General features: G+C 40.3%; 1 protein-coding gene across 4 annotated transcripts in view; it reads right to left on the reverse strand.

The window, feature by feature from the left end:
- The window catches only part of kcnd3 (potassium voltage-gated channel, Shal-related subfamily, member 3), a 120,984-nt gene extending 105,517 nt beyond the window's left edge, over nucleotides 1-15,467 (reverse strand). For 2 of the 4 annotated variants that reach the window (XM_004558896.3, XM_004558892.3), the window contains exons 1-3: nucleotides 15,365-15,467; nucleotides 15,134-15,224; nucleotides 13,106-14,285 (exon numbers count right to left, since the gene is read on the reverse strand). In XM_004558896.3, the coding sequence (XP_004558953.1) occupies nucleotides 13,106-14,208 (1,103 nt within the window). In that variant the 5' untranslated portion in view covers nucleotides 14,209-14,285; nucleotides 15,134-15,224; nucleotides 15,365-15,467. Of the gene's footprint in view, nucleotides 1-13,105; nucleotides 14,336-15,133; nucleotides 15,225-15,349 lie in introns of all 4 variants that reach the window. The other 2 variants (XM_076878853.1, XM_076878854.1) reach the window with 2 other exon arrangements.
- Between the last annotated feature and the right edge of the window lie 2,027 nt (nucleotides 15,468-17,494).

Consider the following 17,494-nt stretch of genomic DNA (forward strand, 5'->3'; position numbering starts at 1 on the left):
GATGCCAGTGGGAAAACTTTTAGGGAGCAATTTTAACCCTGGAGAACCCATGGGGTCAGAGCCGACCCCGTGGGTTCTCCAGGGTTAAGCACATATAGATAAAGTTTGTGCAAAAAAATGTTTTTGAAAGTAAGATTGGTCCATTTTTATGGGTTGTGTTTTATAGACAGCACAGTTGCTGACATGTTTTGCAGTTAATTCCCTTGTGGCTTTGCAATATCACTAGAAATCAGTGCATAATGTGAAAATATTAATTTTGGGGATTATTATATTATCCCTGTATATCACAGGGATAATATAATCCCTAACAAATGCTATCATTTAGAGTGCTTGATAAATAAAAAATAAAAAGTGACATTTATTCAGTATTCAATAATAAGAAAATTGCTTTTTGATCTAAATCAAGTTTAGTATGTATTCATACTTTTATTAAACAAACTATCTCTGACGGTATAATTCATACATCATCTTCAGGGAATCTCTCCACTGTAAAGTGTTCGCCGCCTATGTCCAGAACTCAGAGTTTGAACTGTTCATATTTATGCAGATTTCATTTTCAAACTGGTAGTTTGCACTCGCCCGATAGTTTATAAGGGTCCAGTTTTCTACAGGTCAACCCTCCCAATTGCCAGAATTCTTCATAGATTCAACAAGGTGTTGGAAGCATTCATCATAGATTTTGGTCCTTATTTACATGATAGCATCATTGTTGACTGCCTGTCCACAATGTGAATCTCCCATTCCACCACATGTCGAAGGTGCTCTGTGGGATTAAGATCGGGTGACTGTGAAGGCCGTGTGAGTGCAGTGAATTCATCATGATGTTCAAGAAACCAGTTTGAGATGATTTGAGCTTTGACATACGATATGGCATGATATCCTGCAGGAGGCAGCCATTAAAAAACAAAATAAAATAAATTAAAATGATGATCAGCGTCGTTACAACGCAGCGAGTGTCAGCTCCACCATACGCAGCTTTGGTAATCAATTCATGTTTAAATTCCTAGCAGAGCTGTAAACTATCATAGCGCCTGTCAACTGTCTGTGTGCATGAACATACACAGAGACTGCAGGCAGTGCAACACTTTCTATGAAACATTGGTTTGTTAGTAATTTTGACTGTGATATTTTGTTAAAGACAAGTGAACGCAGCTTCACAGCATGGAGGCTGAGACTGACTGCTGAGCTTAGTTTATCAAACATCGTGACAGATTTTGTTGGTCATAAAATTGATTCATTCTTTTGTTTTTCGTGGGTCGATAACGCAGCCCTTACATCAAGCACATTTTTTGAGCCTGTATATTCATTCTTATGGACTTGCTAGCAAAAGTAATAGTAATATTAATGTATTATTTTTCTGTGGCCCATGTTGGTCACAGCAGTTCTTCAGCAGCCACACCGAGTCAAGTTCTGCTGCCATCTTTTCATAGTTCACTAGTTCACTTCTATCCTTTCATCCCACTGAATCCTAAGTCTGCCCAGAGTAATACAGAGTGTCAGAAAAAATTTAAATACACTGGATGTGTCCTTTCCCTGCTGTGTTATTTTTTAAGAGCCTCCATAAAGATATACAGTTTTGTTTTTCCCAACAACCAGAGCAGCAAAGGAAATTTTCTGCATTAACTTTATTGAAGTACAGACTCCAGCAAGTGTTTTTCCACTCATTATCAAGAATACTCTCTGAAATGTGATTATCTTGTGCACTAGCTGTTCGCATGTACAGGAGCAAAGATCAAACCAGTGGGCTGTATTTGTCCTTATACTTCAGCCCTCTTCCCAGCATCCCTTTGGTTTTTGTAATATTAATAATGAACAGCGGATAGTTTTCTCTTTCACCTCATAAACATGCTGGGGAGATATGATTCCCCTGCTGTGTCTGCACATGCCTGAGGCTATAGAGCATTGAGCAAAAACTCTGACAAATTAATTGTAATATAGCCTGGTTTGAGTGGATGCTTGTACACTGCAGCAATGCAGGTTCAAAGTGTGTGTGTGTGCTGAAGAGGGGGGGAGGGAGACAGAAAATAAGGGAGAGTATATGCAAGCTCCACATGGACTGTGGGGCACTGCAATGCACAACTCGATAAGGAAATATTCCACTTTTAAAAACAAATTGAGGTCTGAAGACTTCTTATAATTAGTTTTCACAATATCAATATTACCTAGTAGGTGGAAAGAAATGAAATATGAGAGGCGGAGAGAGACAGACACGGCAATAGGATGAGTAAAAGACTTGAGATGTGTTATGAAGAGGCAAAGAGAAGGGGAAGCAGTAATACAGCCGAACAATAAAGCCTGATAAGATTTAAGATTAAGTATGAAACTGAGCTTTTTAGTATTCGCCTGTAAAATTAAATTTACAGATAAAGATAAATAACATCTTTGCTAAAATGATTTATGTTACAAAATTATTTCAAAAAGATACCCAGATTTATACAAAACAAAATAAATTACGTTTCGAGTTTCTAAATGGACACTTCTGCAGATTAGATTCTCAATGATTCATCAGTGGATTGATTTTATGCTATGACATCATGTAGCTTTTAACAAATACGCATGGTGTACATGCAGATTACTTTTCCTCATACTCAGATGGCCTCTCCTGTCCCATTTCCAGAATGAACCACTTCTGCACAGCACACTTCATCTGGACAAAGAGGTTATGTCCTATCCACCGAGCCTCTGCACAGAAACAAAATCAATTTGCACACACCGCACATGTTCAATTGTCCCTCATGTGAAAGATTGAAGTATATTGTTCTTGTGTGCGATACCAAGGTTACGGACCATCTCCCCTTAAAAGCTAAAGCGGCTTCCTTATGATGCATTCAACATGGTAGGTTGTCCAGAGGTAACGAATACCTTTGATGATTCTCTTTCCTTCAGAAGTGCTTCTAAATCTGTTTTGCATAACAGCTGAAAGCTGGATGGACTTAACTGCACTCTGTTTTGAGCAGGTCATTGATGCGGTGTTAATTCAATGCTAATAAGATTAAAACATAATGCACATTGTCTCCTGTGAAACGAGGCTAGTCAAAATCCTTTGAGGAGACTTCTTATTGAGCGCCAGTAGACCATGGCCTTGCTCCTCACAGAGCGAGAGGTAGAGGATGGGTTACTTACAAGAGGGGTTTGGGAATTGAATTAATATAGCCACTAGTCAACCTCTGAAGGCAAAAAAAGGCTTACTGAAATCTTTTAGTGGCGTTAGTCCATGACTTGACTTTTGTGCTCCTCTCAGTGCTTGGTGCTGTCATATGGCACACGGCAGGATTAATCCCTTAGCATGTGTAATCCCCCAAAGACATCTGGATGGGGGAAAAAAGTTGTTTCATAGCTTTGTGAAGGACACATCCTGCATCCATGTACTGACATAAGAACAGCAGCACGCAGCAGAGGTCAAATACAATTGTTAACTGAGTGCTACCTTTTTATTTATTTTTTTTAAATAAATGAACTCACCAAATTAAATGGCAACGAATGAAGTAAGTAGAGAGAAGAAGACAACCCACACAGAGACACACATACAGGAAACCAGAGGGAATGGCTCCAGAGACGAGCATTAATCCCCACAGATTTAGTGTAGCAGAACAATTGCTTTTGTCACCCTGGATAATCAGCACAGAACACAGTTTATGAATTACAGTAAACCCAGAAAGACATAGAAATGGGAGTGTGTGAATGAGAGCAAATTCATATACGCCAGTGCAAGAGTGAGAGCACAAAAACCCAGGAAAAAACTGGAACAATGATGTCTACCTGTTCAAAAGCCTGGGAGGATTATTCAGAGGTATTCACACCAGGTTTATCATTATCTCTACAGGGAAATGAGAAGTGATTTATTTCTATAACTTGGCTACATATATGGAGAACTATCACTCACAATCATTTAAGCACTTATTATCCACTCAGTAATAAGTACGCCTGACCAACAGACACAATACAGTCTAATCCATAATTGTTTACATTCAGTGTTTGCTCACAGCCAACAGGGCCAATAAAACAACAGAAGCAATGCTTAGCCAAGTGATTGTCTTCTTAAATCTGTTTAATGCAGTGCAGTGAAACCAAGGAGAAGAGCGTGTTTACATCTATCCACCACATCAATACCATTTTCCTTTTATTTGTCAGGTCCCACTCGTGCCACTAAGCCAGCTGGGACCTATGTGAGGAAGATCTGATTTTATTGATTACTCAGCACACATGACCTTTGGGGCAGACGGATGGCAGATCCTTCAGGTCCTTTGGGTTGTCGTGTGGCAGGGATTTAGTCTGGCACATCCCGTGGATGCTTAATTGAATTGGGATATGGGAGGTCAGGAAGCAGGATAAACACCTTGGGCTCTTTGTTGCATTGTTGAAGTCACTTTGGAGCTTATTTAAAAAAAAAAAAAAAAATTATCTACTTTGCTGTAGCAGGATGGAGTATCCTGCTGGGGGAGGCGATTGCTATCAAAACACGCATTAGGAATGATTTTTCAGTGGGTCACATGTGTCAAAGTATAATTTGGATGAATTAAAAGGTCTTTAAGTGTTATTTTTCCCATAATTTCTACAGCTAGAATTAAGATGTTAGTATGCTAACCGCTATTACAACTGAGCCTGATGAAATGTGAGATCTCAGGAAGATATTTAATGAGATGAAAAGTTGAAGGATAATAAAGTGACTTCAGTTCATTGCCTAGGGACCATAAACTATGAATGGCAATCCATCCAACAGTTATTTTAGTCTGGACCAAAGTCATAGGAGTCACCAAAAGCTGTGTTACTGCCGGGGTTAGAAACAGGCAAACAATCTACCCGACAGTTTGTATGTATCAGGCAGTCCCTCGCTCATCACAAAGAGAAGTCTTAATGTTTCAGGAAATGATAAGAAGAGTCTCAGAGCTTGGTGTGGGAAGCAACCATCAGCTGTCCAGGATGCTGCTAAACACCCTGGAAACTGATAATCACCAACTCATTTTCAGGCTCCTCATGGAGAGCCTGCTGGTAATTGAATTGGAGTGGGCACAAGTGTTGTAGGTTTGGAAGGACCATTGCTGAAGGCAATCAGCTGTGACAGACAGTGAGAGAGAGACAGGAAAGGAGGGAGAGAGACCGTTCCTATAATTAAATGTTCACACGTGTGACGTACGGTTTTCCTGCTTCGACACCACGAGCATCACTCCAATCACTTTTGCCCAGTTAGTCGAGATTAAGTTAGTCAGGACACAGCGTCCTATGACAGCGAAGCATTTTCATGCACAGCATGCCAAGGATGAAAAGACGGCAGAAAACTAGAGTACATGCATAAAATACCTTGCTGAAAGACCCTCCCTGTAAATTACCCTTCACAGTCACATTGGCCACAACATTCCCCGCCCCCTAGCTGACAGGTGGCCAGGTAAATGGATTTCTGAAAAAGCTAGAAAGGCTTGGTGCTCAATATCACTTTTCAAAAAATGGGCAACCATCCAGACCTCTGTATGAAAAGAGGGTGAAATTGATGCCAAAAAGAAAGGAGAATCTGAGCAGGAATCCAGGCAGGCTGAGAGGAATCACTTCCACTTTTTTAAGACTCCAGGATAGCATTGACCTATGTGACCTCAGACACACAATACAAGCAGCAGGTACCCACACACCACTAACCAGTGTATTGCTCTTTTTGAACAGTTTACTCTGTTCTTATTTATTCCTATATGAAGTTTATGATGACCTTTAGAGCTCTATTGAGGTTTTTGGATCAACTGTTCCCAACAAAAAAGTACATTTTTTGCTCCTGTTGCAACTTCAGATAGATGGCAAGCTTGCAATTTTGCTAGTGTGCATGGCAATATCAATGTATGTTTGACAGCTGGGCTCTATTATTCTATATTTTAATGTATTAAGAATACATTTGCACATTCAAGGCCTCTAGAGGATGAATCGAAATAACAATAGTGACCTACACTTTATAAAATGTATAGCCTCATTAACAGAGTATTATTTAAACATTCTTTGGGTTATTGCATGTCACCACACTATAGCATTTGGCTCAAGTTCACAGAATGGCTATAGACTGTTGTTTTGCACAACAGTCCTCTTAACAGAGGCAAAACATGTAAAATATGTTTTAAAGAGCAATATATACATCCTCTAACAGTTCAAGCCCCTTTTTGTAAATAAGATAATGCTGTTGAATAAAATAATTATTAACAGTTTTTATAATTAAAGAATAATCCTATATTAAAATTCTGTGACTCCTTTTATAAACTAATGGTTTCTTGACTCATACTATTGATTAAATATATATCCTATTTGTTGGAACTTGACTTGGTTTAGACTTTGGGCATCATTCAAAAACTGATGTTGTCACACCAAAAGAGCTCCGTCTCTGGGGTGAAACACCCCCATAAATGTTACCCATTACACATGGTACTGTTATGTATTAAGCAGCAGATGCTGCATTTAATCCCGGGGGGTCCTTCCCCCCCCCCCCATTACTGTTGCTGTTTGTACGGTAAAAGCAAGTAATTGATTTTTTTTTCATGACTCAACCTGAGCTATTTGAATATTTATACAGGAGGAATGTTGCTTGACATTATAGTTAGTGATTATGAAGATCCCGCAGGGTGAAACTCATCATTTTCATTTGTGGTCTCTTTTTCTGTGCTTTGGTACTCCACTGTGGACACCGTCTCTCTGCTGATAATTGAGACGGTTGTAAGTTATATCACTACAATGAGCAGAAACATGAAACTTCTGCACGTTATTGCTGTGTAACCTACTTGGAAACCACAGCCCTGGAAAATTGCTTCTGATTTTTCTACCTTTACAATAAGTCCACAATTCAGCAGCGTAGATGTAAAACTAAACGTGGCAGCACATAATTACTTTATAAAGGTGTACTCAGTTACAGAACAAACTATGCTGAACATAAGTCTTCATTCAAGGGGAAAAAACACATCAGTTACAGTGTAAACATTTGAATGTAGACATGTACATGATCTTAGTAGGGGCGACATCCACCATGTAAGTAAGGAGGCGTGATTATACCATCATTTTTGATAAGCAGTTGATAAACGGTACTATATCAAAATCTTGTTCCAGTCTTTTTACAGTTGTGCAAAACCTAGAGATCACATAAAACCTCAAGAATATAGACAGAAAGTAACATCTTTAATCAAAGACTATGTTCACTGATGGCATTGTGCTCTACTTATCACATCACAATCTACAGTCTGTAATAAAATGTTTTGGGTGAAGAAAATTAGCTGAAACTGTTGGCTGCGTACGCCACATGTATGTGCTGATGTCTTGTTTGGTTTATTGTTACATTTGGTGTATGAATATTTAAATGTATACCTGATATTTGTTTGATATTTCATTACAGGAAATCTACACAGAGACTGCATGGGTGCGTGCCCTGCTTACCTTCTCACTCCTTTGTTTTACCTACTGTACCAAAAAGCAGTCATTGCTGCTGCAGTGCTGGTCATTAATATGCAGCAACAAGCACTTTTGCACTTATCATGAATTTTACAGTGCACTTATCATACCTTTTCTACATAAGGGCAATAATTAAACCAAAAAGATACATGGCTGCTGTCATGTTCTTAGTTAAGTGGATGTCTGCCTTGACCGAAACCGATGTCTGGACTGTGACTTCAAAGTACCGAAAAACGCTCCAAACACTGTGTAAACATCTAGAGTAACTCTATGTATTATCTCTATCAATATATTTTTCCTTTTAAAAGCAATCAATTAATCACTCCTACTGAATCAAATGAATAATTCATCTTATAAAGTAGTATCTAAAGATACTGAAGGAAGAACAAGCTGCTTTGGTTCAGCGTATGATTTAATACCGTCTAAGTGTTTACAAGAATAATTCTATCCAACAAAAGCTGAGTGGTCTCTTCACATTTCTTTTACATTTTGTGGTACAATGCCATCGTGTGATCATTTTATAATATAAATGAATACAAAAGCACGTCAGTCATGTGTTTAAAAAAATGTAAGTACAGACTGACATTCATCACACTTTAACATGCGTAGATGATTACAAAGTCTTTAGGTTACTAACAGGTGGAGCCCGCCCTATTTAAACCCCTGACATCAGCAGGTTTGCTGCTGAAATCTTTAGTGTCATTATGCCAGGCTCTAAAGACCTCTTTTCCAGAAAACAATTACATGTCTTCCAAGGAATTTAAAGTTTCATTTTCATTTCAATTGTTGTTAAGTGATTCTATTATAGGATAAATAAAATATAAGTGCCATAGGTTTTAAACGACTGAGATTTCTTCAGGATGCAGCAGATTTAACTCAAGGATAGATTGTTTAATACAAAAAGAAGTCCCAAAGAAACACATGTTCCACTGTTGCTTTTGCAACTGTTGAGCTCAAAGTGTAGGAGTGTACGTTCAGAATGAAACATGCTCAAACCAAATATTATGGATTTCAATTAACATTATTATTGAGCATATAAGCCTCTTGGAATAACGTATAGACATGGGACATAAAGACAGGGCTGTTTGGCCGTAGCATAGCAGGCATCTTTGAAACAGATCAAAAGACAGCTGTTTGGGTGAAAACCCCCAAACCAATTGTGACGGATGCTTTGGGATTGCTCCACTGAGCATCTCAATATCACTGACTCAACTATGAACCATCATTTCTAATACTGCAGGTCAAGCTGAAGCTGTCTGTCCCAAATAATAATTTCTAATATCAAGGGTATCCTCTTTTCCTCAGATGAAAACTGTTGATATTTTTGGTGAATACGTGATTTTAGAGGTAAATTTTCTTTTGACTGCATTCACAAACTCAATCTGGATGCGCTGTTTCGCTAAGGTTTAAATGTTTGCATGTTGTCACAGTTATGACAACTGTCCCCATCAAGCTTCATTCAAACTATGCAAACTTCATATCAGACTTGTGAAGGTCAGCGCAGTTATAATCTTGACCCTGAAAAGAAGAGGTTACCATCAGATCTGGATCTTAATCTCATGACCAAATTAATTCTTTGACTGCTCTCATGAATTCAGGGCAACAAGTCAATGACTTCACATTTAGGTGCTGGCTTTTAGTCATAATCCCATCAGTCATACACTCAAATTGTAATTAGTAACACTAAGAATGGATGGCACGTTCCTCTATTAAACCCAAATCAATACTCACTTATCTGCACTGATTATTATGTCCATGTACTGTAGCTGTTATCTCTAAAGTAAATTATGCATAAATCAGAGCCTGGTAACACAGACGGCACAGATACAACATGCACAACTTCTAACCACGTGTACATGTTATGTAACTAGACCATGCCAACTTCTTATTTTGATCCACATTGTAGTTCTTATGCACATGTGCCATTAACAATAATAATATGTGCTATTCTTCATGGAAGGTCAACAGGGAATTTCCCCTCAACGGCAGCTACATTAGCCTCTGCAGCTACGCTCAGGTCATACGGGTCTCTACATACACCTGTGAGGAATAGGTGTTCATCACCTCATCACCAGTGTATGAGTCCTTCACTGGACCACTTTGGTAAAGTTTTGTTTTGGTGGTGATCACACCCAATCCTATCACTATGCATTGTGACTGCTTCCATCATATCAACGTCAACAACTAGCTGTTCAAATGCTGTGTAATACTGCACTTCACACCTTTTGACAGGTGCCATTGCAAAGAAGTAATATTTTTCACTTCACTTATGTTCATGTGCTGTAATTTGAAAGAAACATGGAAGCCAGTTTTTACTCTAGACGTTTAAAGGCTGAGTGAGACGTTTGTGTTAAGCTCAGAAGACTCAACACACCAGCGAGCATCTTCACTATCAGATTTTCATACATTCTTTTTCATTGGTTAAAATATTAATTTAAAATAAAAGAACATAATCATAGACAAAAAAATCTTTTATTAAGTAGTTGATGAGTTTTTCACTTTATTCAAATGATTTCATTAGCTTGAAATCATGTGAGCTTCGTCTGTATTATTCGTTTATTAGAGGTTCGACTGCGATACATAATTTACTGTGATTAAAATTCAAGCCGTACCAGCCTTTAAAGCACTTAGTCACAAGAATAAACATCAGTCTCAGGTCCTGTCTGTCCTGTCAGAAATTACACTGAGATTATGAAGTTCAGTTTTCTTTCTTTATTCTTATCCAGGACACTACAGTTTCTGTTGGTGTGGATGGATGAGTGATGATGAGCTGAGGTTTGCAGCGTTTCCCTCACAAACACACACCAACGCACTCTCAGCCTCCTCCAGTTTATAATACAGGTTCAACCAAATATGACAAATGCTCAATTTTATAACCACCCTAAGGTCAAAATCAATTTGATTAACAACCCAGAGAACAGGTCCTATTGCCTAAATGTCCCTAATTTAACTAAAGCCTCAGCACTGTGTGCCTGCTTGCTTGCATCCTTGTCTGCCTCATTTGCAGGATTTGAGCTAAGCCTTTTAGCCCTGCTATAAAGTGATATATGAGAGCTCTATGGCAGTTGGTGGCTTGCTAACTCACTTGAGTTGTTAAACCGCTTTTTGTCCAGTCGGTCAAAAGGAACAGGAGGCCTTTTAGGTCTACAGTTGAAAATCATATGTTCTTTGCTTGTACTAAAAGTAGTTCATACAAAAGTATGCCCCCTGCAAGTTTCTTCTCTGCAGTCTGCTTTTGATACAGTTAAAACAGTTAACTACAAAAAATAGATGCATGCTTGTGTATTTTCTCCATTTCTAATTTTGGCCCACTCTTCACAGCTTGGTCTCTATTTCTCTTCACCTCTGGCATGTGGTTGTTATTGAAGAAATTGCATTGTCTAAGAAGAAAGATGCACAAGCAAAAATAGCAGAACACTATTCACCTGGTATTTCATTGCACATCGCTGAAGCGGGATTATGGATTCTGATTGAGGCCGGATTATTGTCAGATAAACAAAACAATCAAAAAGCCACAGCGGTCAAAGGGAGCATATACTTAGTGACACAGGGAGGGCACCCTTGTTGCAGTGTGTCATAGCACAATCTGACAAATGTACAAGGAAACACTCAACAGCACAACTCTCAGCCCCGAGGCTCCGAGACAGGAAGCCAAGAAGTCAAGGAAAGTAGTGTCTGTGGTAACTGGTGCTCATCTTATTAAGTTAGATGAGTATAAATTGCTGTACAGTGGACAGTTGATACTTTTCGATAGATTCCAATGCAAATAAGTGGAAGTAAGTGGAGTAGATCTATCTATCTGTATTAAGCTCTGAAAAAAGTAAACTCTGTCATAAAACATGCTTGCATACATTTAGAAATGGTCAAATAGATAAAGACAAATCTTTCCCTTTGTGTGTAAGGTTAGTGTACATCTGTGTCTGTGACTGTGTGTTTTTATGACGTGAACTGTGAGCAGAGACTAGAATGTCAGGCAGGTTTACATTAGTCAGCAGATGCAGTGGGCCACATCATTAGTCACTCTGACACCCACTTCTGGCCCCTGTTTTATTGATGAGGCCAAGCTCAATATCTACCCCCAGTCTAAACACACAGACACAGACACACACATAACTTCCAAGTTGTTTTCACATTTGAACTCCAAAACTGCGTCAGGACATTCAGGGCTTGTTGTTGTCCAAAGTTGCCTCTTCGCACATGTAGCACACAACAGAGTGTTGGGTAGGAAGCAAGAGACTTGATGCCCACTTGCTCGCTGTGAATTTTTCATACGGTTACCTGCACACAGGCTCAACTGGACATTGCACGTACTGCGTATTAGGGGGCTTGGACACTAGCTTTTGGGGCTGCAGTGTATGGGAGTATGTGTGGGAGTGGCTGTACAGGAGAACACTTTAGCATTAAGTAGAAAGCTACAGGCACTCACTGCACGAGGGTAGAGGTTGTGACAGCAAACAACGTCCTACAGTTTGTCAGGAAATAAAATTATAATGATAAAATGTAATTCTATTTTCTAGAATGCAGTCTGTCTGTAGACCAAATATCCGATTCAGAATCAAATATCTGCTCAACAGCAGATCTTCTGGGCCGATTGTGAATGGCAAGGTACAATGACAGGGTGCCAAGTGTGTTATAGCAATGAGCTCAGAGCCATTTATGGCCTCCATGACTCTGACATTTAGCAGGATGCTGCAATTTGTCAGCCTCTCAGTCTGACTCACACATCCACAACAGGGGACACTCATAAAACACATTGCCATTAGGCCTAATAGTGCTGCATCACATTACTCTGTGTGTGTGCCTCTGTGCGTTTCATGTTCACCTCGATCAATCAAAACTAATTCATGATTGAGTGTATACAGTAACAACAACTCTGTACTGCAGGTTAATTAGCCATTCAGCCAACACTGGAAACGTGCATGGCTTTTAAAATTATTTGTTAATACCAACAATTATCTCTGCCTGTTACCTAAACACTAGTTTGACTCTTAGAACGAGAAAGCATTCGGATGTTTTACATCAGAGTCTTTGAACCACAAAGCACTTCGAGACCTACATCTAGTAACTTACAAAGAGCGGAGAAGGAAGGCTCTCATTGTTTCATTTAATTCTGAAAGTGCATTGATGCTAACCACAGGGCAAGTTGGAGAGGTCGGTAATGGTTTGCCATATTTCCCATCTAATACTTTGTCTTGCTGCTTTCAACTTTCCCCATCTCTCTGCATTTCTTGCTCTCTCTCTCTCTCCCTCTTATCAGTGACGTATAAAAGGCAAGCAATGGCACAGCCATAATGGAGAGAGAACATCTTGATGGCTGCTCTTTCCCCAGAAGAATACCATCAGTAAAAGTACAGTGGACAAGTCTACTGAAAAGTGTCCTTTCTCTGTAGTTTCTTATCATCGTGCATAAAGTTTGCAAAGGATATCTTGGAAAGGGTGACTCAGACTTTGAAAGCAGTTATAGATTTCTGGGCCACAAAGTCAAGCAGACATTTCAAGTCAAATGATAATCAAACATTTACTGACACGGGTGCAAATAGACACGAAGGCAAACTTGTAAATTCACGGGTACTTGCATTTACGAGTGTGCCCTTACACACACACACACACACACACACACACACACACACACACACACACACACACACACACACACACACACACACCCAGATAAAAGAGGTGTCTGTTCTGCTCTTACCCGAGTGTTGTCATAGTAACGATGGTGTACCAGAAGGAGGCTGGGATGCTGGTGAATTTGCTGGAGCTTGAACCCTTCTCTGCGTAGAACATGACGGTAGCAAAGATAATTATGGCCATAGTGAGGGAGAAGAGGAGGAAGCCCAGCTCCGAGGCACAGCTCTTCAGTGTGTAGCCCAGGATGCGAAGGCCCTGCGAGTGACGGGAGAACTTGAAGATACGGAACACGCGGAAAACACGGAGTGTCACGAAAGCACCGCTCACGTCCTCGTTGTCAGTCATCACCAGGCCAATGTAGTATGGTAAGATGGCCACCACATCGATGATGCTCATGACGGATCTCATGAAGCGGTAGCGGCTGGGTGCAGCAAACAAGCGCATCAGGTACTCCACGGTGAAGATCATAACACAGGCCGTGTCCATGCAGAAAAAGGCCACGGTGTAGCGCTCGCCACATGGCACTTCCTTCTGGTTGGGCGCTGAGCCACAGGGCACCGTCTCTACCACATTGGTAATGACAGAGACAGCAATGAAGAAACCAGTGACATAATAGAAGACAAGGGCCATGGTTGAAGTGTGAGGGTTTTCAAAAGCCCGCCACATAGTCTCCCTGAAGGTCATATTGGGCAGCTTGGCATCCTTGTTGTCCTCCTGGTCATCCATCAAACGCTCTGCATTCTCCCTCTTCCTGTCCTTGTACTCTTCGTAGCAGCAGTCACCGATGATCTCTGGGACAATGCCAAAGAAAGCCAGCTCCTCATCATAGGAAGATATGCACTCGTACCGTGGATAATGGAGCTTGCCTGTACGGTAGAAGTTGAGCACACTACGGAACACGTCGGGGTCCCGGTCAAAGAAGTATTCTTTGGTCTCCTCGTTGTAGAAGAATTCCTTCTCTGAGCTGCCCAGCAGTGTGTCTGGATAGCGGTCCAGAGTGTTCCTCCAGGTCTGGAAACGGCGTCCACTCACATTAAGAATGATGAGCTCATCCTGCCTCTTGTTCCTTTCAGCAGGTGCTACTGGCATGGGCAAATTGGCCACAGGCATCCAGCCTATGGCTGCTGCCCGGGCAAAGGGAAGCCATGCCGCTACTCCCGCCGCCATGCTGTGTCCGGCTTGGGGCGTAGGGGGGAAGAAGTCGAGCACCTTCACAACCAGCTTGACTTCAGCTCATTTACCAGCTAAAGAGAAGAAAGGGAGGGAGTGTATGAGGATAGGTAGCACATGGGTGCTGTTTTAATCCTCACAGGCAAGGAGAGTGAGATCAGTAGATCAGAAAACAGAAAAAAGGAAGAAAATATGAGACACTTGAATCTTAAGAATGTAGGGGAAAAGGACAAATGGTGAGGTGAAATAAAAAGATGTGAACATAACAAAACAATGTATACAAAATAAACAGCACAACTAATTGTAACAAGGCAGGCAAGCAGAGGAAACAAAAGATATCTTGATAAAATGAAAATTAAATTAAACATCGCACTCATTTATACATTTGTACAAAATGTATTTCTATTTCATATACTGAGCTTTAATGTGATCACTGACTGCAATAAGCATGGTCTTTCTCAAGGCTAAATTCCTCACCCTCTGTAGAGGTACTGGTTAAGCAGCAGCCTTCTGTTGACAGTTTACTGCATCTTACAGGTTACAAACTAAAAACAGGCAAAAAATAACATCGCAAAACAGCCTAAACTGCTCCATTTTTTTAAGCGTGGGTTTGGTCGCCTTAAAAGTGATCCAGGATAGTCGAGACCTGTTGAGTTTCAAGTAGAAAAAAATCTTTATTTTACTCAAGATGAGTCAAACTACTTCATGATCGCTCAGATCAAATTCACCACCGTATCAATAGCGCTGATGAACCAATCAGTCTTCATGGCTAACCGAAGACGCAATATGTTAAAGCGGAATGATTTCCCGAACTGCCCGAGAACTAAAAAAAAGAAAGAGAGAGAAAGAAAGAAAGCAAACATCGCAGGCTTGTATTCGCAGCTTCGTGCTGAATGTAGTGGTTGATTAATGTAGAACTCACCGACTCAAAATTCTCCATCCACACAAACACGACCTTCTTCCAGGGCAGTTTAATGGCAAGTCGTAGGTTTTAGTTATTTCTCAGAGCGTGTCTGGAAAAAATAAATAAATAAATAAGAAGAAGAAGAAAAGAAAAATACCAGGAAAGAAGTTATTCTGCGAAGAGGAGAACCACAGGAGACACACACTACAGCTGATGGGGGAAGCGGAAAAGTACCGGTGACGGACGTACCACAGCTGCTTTCATTCAGTTTCCATTATGCGAGGGAAGAAATGATGAGAGGACTCCGCCGTGAGGACCGTATTACCTTGGCTTTCGGGATGAGTATTGGGAAGAGGAACGAAGGAGGAGGAGGAGCGCTCTTTCTCTCGCTCTCCCTCTCTCTCTCTCTGCGCAGGGCGGATTGTGAACCAAAACTGCATTTAAGGGAAGCTGGATCAGGATTTAGAACCATGCGCAGAAAATAAATATATAAACGTCAGACCGCTTTCTTCTCCTTACACGAATGCTGTTCTTATTGTACAGTGTGCGTGTGCTCTGCTGAACCAATGTTATTCCCCACACACAGCACTAAAGGCAAGTGCTATCAGCTGAGTTATCCACAGGATTCATCCCAGCAGAGGCATATAAGAATCCACAGGAGGCCAGAAAAGAGCGCAATGGATCAACTTTGTCTTTAATTAAAGCACCAGAGGACTATTACTATTCTTCGCACAAACAAGCTGGAAACATCGATACGATGTCACCGTTTAAGTGGAAAACCAGCTGGTAAATAGTTGCCTTATTACGTCACATATAGTACTGTGCAAAAGTCTTGAGTCACCCTTCATTTCTTCACATTTTGCAAGTGAGAAAAACGAGTTTGATCGTGTTTATTCTTCAACACTGTTCTTCGTGTTTTTCTCTTTTTTGAGGGACATTCAGAGCTCCTTTTTGGATGTTGGCTGCCTTTGGTTTTGTTCTCTGTCAAGGTGATCCCGTCCTGCTTCAGTAATATTGAACTCACAGGTTCTGGCGAGGCCAATCCATGAATGATAGTTTTTCATTTTAGAGTTTTCCATCCAGGCATGCTTTTGCTGCATTGTCATGCTGAAAATGGAGCAACTGCCAATCAGATACTTTGCAGTTGGCATTGTATGGCGGATCAAAGTCTGATGGGGCTTTCAGTGTTCATAATCCATCAGTTCTGACAAGATTCCCGACATCGCTGGCTGAAAAGGAGCCCTACAATATGACAGACCCTCCGCTGTGTTTGACAGATTACTTTAGCCACTCACTGTTGTACCTCTCTCCTGACCTCTTCCGTACATATTGAATTTTAAAATTTGAATCCATCACTCTGTAAGACCTGTTGCCACTGATTTTCAGTCAAGTTATTGTGTAATTTTGTATACCTCAGCTTCTGCACATTTTCCCCTTCCTAAAGAATGGCTTTGTGACAGCTACCCTTGCACTGAGATCATTTCTGATGAGGTTTCAGCGAACAGTCGATGGATCAACTGAAGGTCTAGATGCATGTCTCGTGTCCTGTGTCAGCTCTTTGCTGGATTTTCTTTCCTATTTCTTCAAGACTTGACTTTCAGATACTGTCTACAATCTGCTGTAGATCATTAAAAGCAAAAAAAGTATTTATTTTGATCTCTAATTGTCCAGTTCATTTATTTATATATATATATATTTTTTTAAAAATCAGCAAAACCGTTTGTTGGTGCAGGAATACTATTTTATGTCTATTAAACTTTGCTGTCTTTTGAATTTTTCATAGATTGAGCTTAAGAAATGGAGAAAAATCTGAGTTTCTAGTAAACTTCTGTTTCCAAAGACCTTAAAGACACAATTAAAAATTTGTTTGTTATGTGTAGACACAACACTGGTTAAAAGCATGGTGCCTTTTTGTCCCAGGATGATTCATAGTCAAGTGTTAAGAGGCTTAACAAACAAGAAAACTATTGTTCTGTAAGTGTTCAGGTACAAGGACTGGACTGAAAATGAGTGACAAAACAGCCAGTGTTAAAACTTTGCAAGACCTCCAAACCAATAAGAAAAATAAAAAGAAATTCAATTCAATTTTATTTATATAGCGTCAAATAACAACAACAGTCGCCTCAAGGCGCTTTATATTGCACAGTAGATCCTACAATAATGGATACAGAGAAAAAGCCAGCAATCATATGACCCCCTATGAGCAAGCACTTTGGCGACAGTGGGAAGGAAAAACTCCCTTTTAACAGGAAGAAACCTCCAGCAGAACCAGGCTCAGGGAGGGGCGGCCATCTGCTGTGATTGGTTGGGGTGAGAGAAGGAAGACAGGATAAAGACATGCTGTGGAAGAGAGACAGAGGTTAATAACAGACGCGATTC

Source organism: Maylandia zebra, linkage group LG20, assembly GCF_041146795.1.
Source record: "Maylandia zebra isolate NMK-2024a linkage group LG20, Mzebra_GT3a, whole genome shotgun sequence".
Taxonomy (NCBI): Eukaryota; Metazoa; Chordata; class Actinopteri; order Cichliformes; family Cichlidae; genus Maylandia; species Maylandia zebra.